The sequence below is a fragment of the Neodiprion lecontei genome, chromosome 7 (genome assembly GCF_021901455.1).
Source record: "Neodiprion lecontei isolate iyNeoLeco1 chromosome 7, iyNeoLeco1.1, whole genome shotgun sequence".
Taxonomy (NCBI): Eukaryota; Metazoa; Arthropoda; class Insecta; order Hymenoptera; family Diprionidae; genus Neodiprion; species Neodiprion lecontei.
Window position 1 is genome coordinate 9,612,016 of NC_060266.1, and position 12,349 is coordinate 9,624,364.

General features: G+C 41.2%; 1 protein-coding gene across 1 annotated transcript; it reads right to left on the minus strand.

The window, feature by feature from the left end:
* Window positions 1-2,526: 2,526 nt before the first annotated feature.
* LOC124295432 (golgin subfamily A member 6-like protein 6) lies at window positions 2,527-3,771 on the minus strand. The gene has a single exon (XM_046745421.1). It carries the CDS (start codon window positions 3,769-3,771, stop codon window positions 2,527-2,529), a length of 1,245 nt encoding a protein of 414 aa, XP_046601377.1.
* Between the last annotated feature and the right edge of the window lie 8,578 nt (window positions 3,772-12,349).

Here is a 12,349-nt window from a genome sequence, read left to right on the forward strand (position 1 = left end):
GACCGCCCTCCACTCTCTCCACCCCCATATCTCCGATGCATACTCTATTACCGTCCATACTAGCCTGTCAAATAACCAAATCCTTTTTTCCCAATCCCTCCCAAACCTTCTTTTTCCTATTCCCCATACCTGCCTCATTACTACCCCTGCCTTCCGTACTCTCTCTTTCACCTGTGCTTCCTGTCCCCCATTGCACTTGACTCTATACCCTAAATAGCTGAACTCTTTCACCTCCTCTATCCTTTTCCCTTTCCATCTCCAATCTATGTTTTTCCTTCTACCGCCTCCTTTCCTAAATCTCATAATCTTTGATTTCCCTACATTTACCGTCAGCCTTTTCCTATCCATATACCTTTCCAACTTCCTAATCATTACCTCCATTTCCTCCTCACTTTCCGCTAGTAACACTATATCATCCGCATAAGCTAACGTGCATACCCTGCCGCCGGATAACTCCACCCCCCCAACCCTTCTCCCTCTCCCCATTTCCTCTTCTAAGTCCGCCAGCAGCAGGTTGAACACATGCGGACTGAGCGGACATCCCTGCCTAACCCCCCTCGCTGTCCAAAACGCCTCTCCTAGCTTTCCCCCGCTCCTTACTCGACTCTTTGTTTCCTTGTTAATTTCCTCTATCCTTACTCTTAGCCTTCCTTCCTACCCCTTCTCTCACCCCTCTCCTTTCCATAGTCTCCCACAGCACCTTCCTGTTCACTGAATCAAAAGCAGCTTTCAGGTCCACAAAAAACGCCACCATCTTTCCCTTATCCTTTTCCACCTGCCTATTGATTGAATAATTAAGTATATATATATTGTCAACGGTGCCCATGCCTTTTCTGAAACCCGTTTGGTTTGGTGGTATCAAGCCCTTTTCTTCTACCTCTCTTTCTAACCTATCCGCTAATGCCATCGCATACACCTTATATAGAGTTGGCATCAAAGTCACCCCCCTATACTCTTCTACCCTTTTCCCCTCCCCATTCTTAACTGTCGGCGCTATCAATTCCTCCCTCCAATCCTCTGGCCAGCCCTCCCCCACCCAAACTCTGTTACATGTTTTCCATATCCACTGCTCCATTTTTTCCCCCCCATACCTCCATACCTCGCTAACTATTCCATCCCCCCCTGGTACCTTTCCATCCCTCAGCTTTCCCATCACCTTTTTAATCTCTTCCCTCTGCAGCTCCCCTTCCCCGTCCCCCTTCCTATTTACCGACTCCCCGCCTTCTGTTACCTTGCTTTCTACCCCGCCTAATAATCCCATGAAATACTCCCTCCACTCCTGATCTCCTATTTCTTCATTCACCCTCTTCCACTTCTTTCTTTCCCTATTAACTATCTCCCATACCTTGCTTTCTGTCCTTGCTTCCGCTGCTTCTTTTATGAATCCCTCATTTTCTTTCTTTTTCCTCTCCTCGCATAGCCTATTATATTCCCTTCTTTCCTTGCTATACGCGTCCCCTTCCCCCTCCGCTTTTCTCCATTTCCTTAGACTCTGCCTAACTTCCGCTTTTTTTCGCCTACATTCCTCGTCCCACCATCCCTTTTTCGCTTCCCTCCCCCTCCCTCCTACATCTAAGGCTCGTCTAAACTCCCTTATGCTTTTCTCTATCTCTTTCCCTACATCCACTTCTCCTATCCCCTCCCATTTGACTTCTGTTCTAAACCTCATCCTACCCTCCTCCGTCCAGTCTCCTCTACTAGTTCCCCCTACTCTTTTTCCCTTCCTTGTCCTAGCCACTGCCCCCCTCAACCACACTATTACCGGGTGATGATCCGAGTCAACCCTATCCCCAATCTCTATCCTTTTGACCCTATCCCTCACTTCGATGTCTCCTATAGCGTAGTCTATCACTGTCACCCCTGCCCCTCCTACATACGTAAATTCCCCCTCCTCATCCCCCTCTATGTTCCCGTTCATTATTGCCCATCCTGTCTCCTCTAAAAATTGCACCAGCTGCCTACCTACCGAGTTTATTTTCCTGTCCTTTGATTTCCTACTCCTACTCTCCTCCTCTCCTTCTCCCCAGCATCCTCCCCCCTCCTGCCCTGTCCTGGCATTAAAATCACCCCCCACCAGCACTTTTACCCCTCCCTCTATCTCTTCTGCCCGCTCCTTCAATTCCCTTATCTTCTCTTTTAGGTCCCCATTTACGTATATTCCTACTACTACCCATTTTTCCCCCCCTACACTTATTTTCCTTGCTATCATGCCCTCTTTTACCTCTTCCCTCCCTCCCTCCCCACTTACTATCTCCCTTCTTACCCCTGACAGCATTCCGCCTATTGCTCTTCCCTTCCTATTTTTTCGAACCGCATACTGCACCTCCCATTTATACCCTACTGGCAACTTATTTCTAATCCTTTCCCACCCCTTCTTTTCTATCCATGTCTCCACTAGAAACATTACATCCCACTCCCCTAGCCCCCTCCAGAAATCTTCATCCTTTCTCGCGAGCCCCGCCACATTCCAAAAAGCTACTTTCCACCCCTCCCTTTCTGTCTCGCCTACTCCCCTCTCTCTCCTCCTTATCTCCCTCCCCACCTGCCTCTGTCCCCCCCCACTACCCATTCCCCCGACTGCCTTTCCCTACGTACCCTTCCCTGTGCTTCTATACTTCCCTCTTGTCTTTCCTCGCTTGCTGACCTTTCCCTATCGCTTTCCCCTACTTTTCCCCTCCCCTCCCTTTGCCCCCCTTCCCTCGCTCTCCCTGTACCGTCCCTAAGCACCTCTCCTATCTCATCCCACTTCCACATTTTCCCTTCTATCCAGATCTTTGCATACCCTATTCTTACTCTGTTTCCCCTTCTCTCCTCAATAGCTGCTATCTCCCTCAACTTCCATTTCATTCTTCTCTCTGCCCAGGTGAGATCCTCGTCTATTCTCTCCTCCCTCTCTTTGAGTAGGCTTTTTCTTTCCATTACCTGCCTCTTTTGCTCCCTATTTCCTAGTCTTGCTATCCATATCCCCTTTTCTCCCCCCTTTTTCGCGCCTACCTCCCACATATCCTTTACCTCGACCTCTACCCCTATTAGCTGCAACATCTTTTTCAACTCTGCCTTTTCTCTTCCCTTCTCAAGTCTCGCTCCTCTCACGACTATATTTCCCCTTCTTTCTTCCCTTTCTTTCCTCTCTATGGCCCACTCCATCTCTTTTAATCTATCTATTGTTACCTGCGCCACTTCCGCATTCCCCTGTACCTGCCTTTCTCCCCCTCCTTCTGCACTCTTCTTTTCTAATTCTATCAGCCTCTCCTTTACCCTTTCCATCTCACCCCCTCTCCGCTCTTCTACCTCTTCTAGTCTTTTACCTAGATCCCTTATCATTTCCTTCATCTCCCCCCTCTCTACTTCCCACTGCTCTTCCCTTCTAGTCATTTCGCCTTTAATCTTTTCCATTTCTTCCCTGATCCCCCTTCCCTGCCCTTTGACTTCCTCTAGACCTATCTTTAGCTCTTCCCTAATCAACCTTAGCATATCTTGTATACCCCCTCCCTCTGCCTTCCCTTCCTCCCCTGTCTTACCCTCCGGCGACCGGTGCACTTTCCTGCTTTTCCCAAATACTCTTTCTCTTTCCTGCAACTCGTCTACCTCCTCCTCCCCTTTTTCCCCTTCCTCCTCCCGCTTTCTCTTCCATAAGTCTAGCACCGTCGCCGACGATCCCAGGCTATGCCTCCTATCCCTCCCTAACGCTGCTACTGCCCCCGGCCTACCTTTCTTTTTCTCCTCCTCTTCCCTGTTCGCCCCTTCTTTTTGGCCACCCGCGTTACTCATACTCTTTCTCTTCTTCACCGCTCCCTACCTTATCTATCCGCCGCCTACCTGTCTACTCTATCCCCCTTCTTACTCCCTAGGTGTCACTGCCTATTCCTATCTTATCCGAATCGTTGCCGTCCGCCTGCTTTTTCTGCCTAACCTCAAAACTATCCCCCTTCTTTCTTTTTCCCCCGCCCTTCCCTTCTATCCCTGCCTCCCTATTCCCTTCACCCGACCTCCCGTCTATGTCTTCCCCGCTCCTTCTCTGCCCTATTTCCTTTTCTCCTCACCTTTGCTATCCTGCTAAATTCTCTCCTTTTCTCTCGCACTCTTTCGCACACCTGTCACTCACATTCAAAACGGAAACGGAAGTCAATTACGCTCATTTCGTATCAGCTGATTTTCGTTGGACAGAAGGAATAGAAAAACAGTTGATAGACGAAAATCTGATAAGCATGGAATCCTTTCAAAACCAGAATCCAGAAATATCTGACGTAATTAAAACTCGGTTGAAAAACAACAAATACATTTTTACCGTCGCGTCGTAGTAAAACCACGCCAATCAGACCCGGGCAGACTTGACGACATATTCTACACGTTAGTTAACTTGAGGATTATCTTGTCCGGACTAGACATTCGATCCATATCTTTCCCCATGTCAGGACCAGGAGTAGATGATATTCTACCATCTATCTTCAAAAAACTCATTTATCACATTTTTGCGGATTCAGATATTCGAGTAACACTTTGTAGAAATACTACAATTATACCGGACGAACGATTACGCGAAGACATGATCGAAGAGTACCACGAGTCACTGATTGGAGGACACCAAAGCGTTACAAAAATTTTCAATAAAATAAGAGAAAAATATTTTTGGCCAAATATGAAAGAGCAAATTCAAAATATCATCAGATCTTGCGGCAGTTACCAGAGGAAAAAACTAGTCAGGATCAAAACAAAATTACCCATGCCAATTACTGACACGCCCGCAGAGGCCTTTGACAAAGTAGCCCTAGATTTAGTCGGTCCACCCCTGTTCGAAATCGAATAATCGCTACCTTTCGACCATCGAGTGCAATCTGACCAAGTTCTTAGACGCCATTCCAATTCCCGATGCTACTGCAAAGACGATAGGGACAGTATTCGCTAAAGAATTCATCGCGCGCTATGGATCTCCGCGAACTATACTCACTGACCAGGGACGAAACATCATGAGTACCGCTTTCAAAAAAATATGCAGGCTCTTCAAAATTAAACAACTACGAACAACCGCCAATAGACCGCAATCAAACGGCTCATTAGAAAGAAGTCACCTTGTAATCACCGAATACATCAAACATTACACCAACGCAGGTAAAGATTGGGATGAATTCATACGTTTCGCCATTTTCTGCTATATATATATTTATTTTCTGCTATACAGCGAAACACGTGAGTAGGCATTATTCACCTCACCAGCTGATCTTCGGCCCGGAAGCTAAACTACCGACAGATGCGATACTAAGCAACACATCCACGCATACATACGATACATTCCTCCTCGATCTAATAGCGAATCTCACAGACATCCGTCAACGTGCCGCGTTGAACCTGAAACAAGCTAAACAGAAAAGTCAAGAACAGTATGACAGAACGATTAACCCACAACGGTCTGAAGTAGGACAAACTGTCTACCGATTGAACGAAACAAGGTCAAAATTCCAAGATCATTCTAAAGGCCCGTATGTAATCAAACGCATAATAAATGACGTTAAGACCGAAATATACCTCACGCTAAACAAAACTAAAATAGTCCATCTCAATAAACTGAAAATGGCACATACATAGGAAAATCCCACATTAACCCCTTCAATAGCAAACGTAGTACAAAATAATAACAATTGCACCGGTTACACGGGTGAGGTGACACTGTCCACAACTAGATATTCGACCTCATCTGAAACCCACTCATACATCCCGAACTTCACCCTCGATCTGGACCCGATATACAAAAACCTTATTACAAATCGGCAACTACCATATTGCTACCAAGATCTGCTGTTGCGCTACCAAACAGACATAAATAAAATAAAAATACACAAGTAAGGTGAGAGCCCATATATGCTTGTGTACACTACCGCATTAAAATAATTGTAATTGCGGTTTTATACCCTTAGTTTAGCCTAAAATATACCTAGACTTATAACCGATATCATTGTACGAATAGGTCAAACTCTGTATCTCATAAAAAAAAAATAGTTATACTTACGACCCAGCAAATCAAAGAAAACATTGTTGATTCATCTTAAGTATACTAACCCGCTCCCATGCGCATTAACCCTAGGCAGCTAGCTTTAAACAATATTTTGTAACCATACTATTATAAATATATGCCTTACGCTCATACGCAACCCAGAATCTGAACCATACTATCTCAAACATAAACTTACTATTACAAACACTTATCATCAAATATCCAACTAATGTTACTGAACGCATCAATTTATATTCAAACTACATTCATACTGCGACTACATACTTGTAAACACACACCAATTATTATTTTCATACATACCGATAACATATCATAGTCAGATTATAAATACCATACACTACCTACAATAAGTAAAATTGTAAAACTTATTTTAAGCACATAATTTGAAATGATGTTTCACTACCGTTATATGACATTTCCACCTTCTTGCTTTGCATATTCAGGACCATATCTACCGTTATACTCCCTCTGACGGGGGGGGGTGTTACGTCCAGCATACCACTTCTCTGTATTTTTCCTATTCGCTAACTTTCCCACCGTCCTTGTATGAATCTCATGGTCTCTGTCCTGTCCTCTTATCTCTAACTAGTGTCACGCTATTCACTATCGCGCTTACTCATCTAATTCCATTCCCTTCCTTCAGCATCTTCACACCTTTTCTGCACCCCGTACGTTTCAAGTCTCTAGCGACACTCCTATTCCAACTCTCGGCAACTTCACATCTAGACTATCAGCTTCTTCGAAATAAATATATAAGTAATATCTCAAACAACCCTACGTTATTCAATCCTCATCCTGATTTCCGGTTGACCTGGAACGTAAAAGCGAAGCCAACCAGTTTACTCCTACCGCTCAGGAGTAAACTCAGTTTGACGTATTGCAGCGTACCGGTTACCCGAGCATACACGTAACTGAGTACACGCATGATCGAACCACATGGAAGGACCAACCTAAAGTTAGCGGAATAATCACTACGCACGACGAGGCGACAATACCGAGGAATTAAACCGACTATATAAGAACCACGCTGAGCAGCAATGATCAGCAGTGTTCAGGCGGAGAGCTGACCTGACTCGTAGATAGTCGTTAGGAGCAGTGTCGAGCAAAGAGCTGGCCTGACTCAAGGATACTTGTTAGGAACGGCGGTTAAACAAAGATAAATTCGAGTCAAAAGCTACCAATTTAATCGTACTCAAAAGAAACGTGAGATTCGAAAAACGAAACCCAATCGAGAAAATTCAATAAATTAGGAAAATGGGAAAAGAAGTCGATAGTAGAGAAACAAAGACAGCTTCGCGTTTAATCTTTAGATTATTGGAAAACTAAATTTAACTATATGTTATTTTGTCTTTTATATCCATTTTGTTATCCAAATCAACGTACTGTTATTTTGTAAAATATATTATTATTATTCGTGCATTCGGCACTTATGAACTATGTACGCGGTTGTTTCCTTATCCGACAAATTAGGGAGTAATCTTGTATCATTTAGAGATTCAGCGACGGTAACACTACCACACACTTGGCATCGTTATAAACCATGACTTTAGTCGTGTAATTGTGAATCCCGAGCCTGATTGACAGCCACGGCAATTCACCCTGGACTGTAGAGACTATCAATAAAATAAAGAACAGGCACGGCGAGCACGAGAATTTCAAACCCTGCATCGCTAGAGGGACCACGGCAACGGTATTAGCAACTGAGACTGTGGAATAGGTCAAAACACAAACGACGGCTGTAGTTCAGCCTTAGTTGTTAAAAAAAAGCGGCGAAGGTAACCCCTAAGCATATCAAGGATAAATTGAAGCAGGAAATGGTTTTTTTTGAATAGGCAATACCTATCTTTCTTATCCCTAGTCCCTTGAAGTAGCCCGAATTTAATAAATAAACTCACTATTAACATCTTTCTGCAAAGAACTCACAACCGATGCACTTTCCATGAGCGAAACAGCTCTCGAGAAAGCCAGCGAACGTTACAGTATACTTAATAAAATCCGATCCTTTTATTTATTAGTTATGCTTGTAATTAAGGAGTTATACGCAGTCAGAGTATTTCAAAAATCGATTTTTTTTAATTGCATTTTTATAATAGACGTATTATATATTCCAGTATAGACGGAAGATTTCATGTCGATCCAACAAATTTTCTCGAAGTTACGCGCACATTTACAAAAACGACCCAGAGTGTTTGAAAATGCTTTTGAAACTTTGAACGCGTTTTTCTCGAAATTAATTTTTAAAGTCGATGGACATCATTTCTCGGAAATGGCTGAACCGATGAATCACAAATTTTTACACGACCTTCATGAATATATTTTTGAGTCCTAAATCGAAGTTTTTTGCTCGCCGATAGATATTTTCAATTTTATAAACAAATGAAGGTAAAAATTTGTATGGAAAGTCGTTTTTTTTTTAAGGAGAAGAAGAAGAAGAAAAGCCGTTTAGCTAAAAATTGATATTCTGCTTATTCCTTCCATTAAAGAAGGATAATACCTTATATCAACTGAATATTTTTTGTTTTTTTATTTCCGATGATCCAGCCCAGAGATATCTTGCTCACCGCAAGACGCTTTTTTTAGCAGTGGCCCCAGAGATCGGCTATGGAGCTTTAAAAGTCATTATATGTACAAATAAAAAATATCAGAATAAAGTTCAATTTACTCCAATATGTATATAAATTTTTATGTTAATAATTTGAAATGTCTCTTCATGAAAAATCTTTGAAAAATTGCTTTTTTTCGGCCTCCTGACTGCGCTGCGCACTGCCTGTCCCACCTTCACTTTCTTGTAATATGTGCGCGTGTGTATATTTATGTATATTGAGTATCAAGGACCACGTGGTATACTTAACTTTATTTTTTTTTTTGAAACATTCTTTGAAATAAATAATAATAAAAGTCAAAAGACGATATGATTTGAATTAAATGAAAGATCTAAAGGACCTGAATTCAAATTTCCAACCTGTCAAGAAGGACCTGAATGGTAGCTCGCAAAAATTGTAAGACGGGTCACATTGCTCAGGAGCTGAATTGGCGAGTTGAGGTTTGAACTTGGTCCGGTTACACCTGGGCAAGGTTTTATGCAGTTTTCCTGGTTTCTTGTGTGAATGCGGGTGTTTCTAGTGAACATCATAAGACGGCTGCAGCCGCATTATCCCCTTGCTCCGTACATGCATTTGTGCCTCCGAGAGACATGCCCTATCGGTCGTGGTGGGTGTGATAATTGATAACATCATAATATATCATACATAAAAAATATAAATATAAAATAAAATATCGGGTGATGTATACATCAGAAAGCGATAATTAATTGGATTTTATATACAAAGCGTAACGAGCTTCGCTTCTATCGGGTGTCCCACAAAATCTAAAATTTTTTTTGTAACCCACAGTGTAAGTATTTCTCGAGTTACACGTGATCGAAATTAAAACAATAGAAATAATAAACAATAAAATAGTCGCACACAGTGAGCTACAGACGCTGATATTTCCGAATCTATTTATTGTAGAGGGTCAGGATGGATCGGATTTTGCAACTAATCAAATTTTACTTCAGAATATGTTTATTAATCACACTATTCTTCAAATCAAACCCGTACTTTCATTGGTGTGAATATTTAATCAGATTTTTCACTACGATCAGCTCGACTTGAAATTATAAAAAAATAACAGATTATTACTCGTCCAATTTACAAAAAAAAAACCTAAAATTTTTATGATAGAGTGACTTGGAGTGCAGTTTAAGAAAATAAGGAGACCGAATTTGTATTTTGTTGAAACTTTATACCAGAACTGTAGTTTTGTCAGGGTTTTGTCATTGAAACTGATCAGTTCAATATTTTGCCATCGTGAACATTCCACGCGATTTGAGAAAATTTATGTGTAATCCGACAGGCTTATCGTTTCGTTAGGAGTAAGCCTTCTTAGAGCCATCAACAATAATTTTTTGTTTTGATACATTTTTACTGAAACAAGCAGAGAATTGGCATGTAACAATTAATTTTGGCTAAAGCGATTCGTAGCACACTGTTGGACCATGCTTTTTTACTACGGTTTGAAAACAAAATAACTGCCGAAACTTTTTCGTTTACCTGCAAGTAAGGCCAAAATATTGACTTGGATGGATGGGTCCTTTTGTAATGGTAACGGGTCGTCTATAAGACTTGGAGTATTATTTTACTATCAGCAATGCAGAAGTGAGCAACGTTTTCTGTTTAGTGTATCGTAGTTGTGTAAAAATAATGTAGGGAAATGAATCGCAGAAAATCATGTCGTCAACGTCAAATGACACGAGCGGATAAAGTGAATAATATGAGACGCAAAGACTAACCCGAAAAAGAAAACATCCTGTGAATCGTTATGAATCCGAAACGGACTCTGTTCGCGTGAGTGCTTCGACGGAAAAACTACGTAGTTCAGCTGATTTAAAACTAAGCATAAACTTTGATATCGATTCTGTTTTTCTAAATTACGTCATCCTGTGTTCGTATATTAATGATTACGTGAGATGCAAGCAGTTCGGAAAAACAATAACAACCACAAAAACCTTTACTCATGGCGTCGGATTTGAGCTGAAAATAGAGTGTCCTTCCTGAGAGCCTTGAATTGTTTTCTCATACTAATATACTCGTATTTCCAACGCGTACGAAATACTTACCAGGGTCGCTTTTGCTATGCAAATGACAGGGATCGGACTAAAAGGCATGCAAGGATTTTGTCGAATTATGCATCTAGCGTAATTAGTTTCACAGACTGTGTATGCCGCGATTGTATAAAATATTTTGACTGCTCTGAAGCAATCTGAATTCAGTAAAGAAGAAGAAATGATTGCAGAAGCAACAAATGAAACAAATGCGGGATTAACCGTCTGAGACGATGGCACATGGCGCAAGCGGGGCTTAAATTCATCGACGGGAGTATGTAGTGTTATTAGACATTACACTAGCAAAGTACTTGATGCAAATATACAGTGCAAATATTGCAATTTCTGTGAATTCTGAAAAAATCAAGAAAATACTGCTGACAAGGAAACAAGCAGTTTTGCCCGAGGTGTGCAAAAACATGTATCCCCTACTTTTTTCTGCTGTTTCAAATGCAATTATTTTGATTAAAATCCGAACGACAGTTTCTTAGTTATAAAAATTGTTGAACTTTCAACCCATATGATTTTCGACCATTCAACCCCGTCGTAACCGGCCAAAATGCATTTTTGATAATTCATCAGAGGAATTATTCTCCAATTGGTTTCATTCAAATATCTCAACTGGAAGTATGCGAAACTATGAAACAACTACTCAGAATGCCCAACTTTGGGGGCTGACTTCACCCCTTTAAACCGTTTTTCCGACGATGAAAAAAATACGTCTCGCTTATATTTCGATGAAGAATGAAATATCTTCAAATGGTCGAAATGGGGGGGGAGGGACACCTGAGGCAGTTTCTTCGTGAGTGTAAGGGCTGGGCTAATCGTCATAAAGATATTCGTATATTGTAACAGTCGAATAAGCCCGCCTAAATCATAACAAGATTTGAATGTCGGCGGATGTAAAGGCTTAACCGTCGTAGCTAGGTCTATAAGTTTCGTCCTCGCCATTCCTCGCTCTCACTCCCTCGATGACGACCGAACCGGTGACACGTGTAAAAGGAAAAAAGAAATATAATCTATCGATATATGTGAAAGTGGAGTGAGCTCTTCGAATAATAAATGTTTGTACCGTAGTCACCAGTATATCAAATTTAAACAAGCACCTGAGTTATTAAAAAAGAGAAATATATCTAATCAGTAAACGACGAAAAGGCAATAAGGGAAATTGAATAAATTAACGGACGAAACTGGACAAACACGAGGATAAAATCATACTAGGATCGCTATTGATAAGTTTACATGACACACCTATTTATATTCTCTTTACACATATTCTATACATTTTATACAAATAATCACGATTTTACCATATACAGAATAAGAAATAATATTTTAAACGATTTTATCAGCCGGTTATACATTCTGTTTTCATCTTTTTTCTTGTTCTTTTATTAAACGTTGGCACGGAGATACGGCAAGTGTGATGAACAAAATTATTTATTATTTTAATTTATTTATTATATTGTAACGGAAAAAGGGCATTCCGTTACAATATAAACCACCAGGGCTTTTCCAGCAAAATGAAGGTTGATCCAATCTTTGAAATAATCAAAAGATCAATGGAAAAATACGTAATCAAATATACCAAATCCATAGACGATAAAGATTCCAGAACTTATAAGGGCATCATTGACAGAGCATCATATAAAGATACGGAAATGACCAAGAAAGAGTCTGTTGGACACGTCAAGAAA

Coding starts and splice junctions, on each gene's coding strand:
- LOC124295432 (XM_046745421.1), bottom strand. CDS start 3,771: ATGAGTAACGCGGGTGGCCAAAAAGAAGGGGCGAACAGGGAAGAGGAG.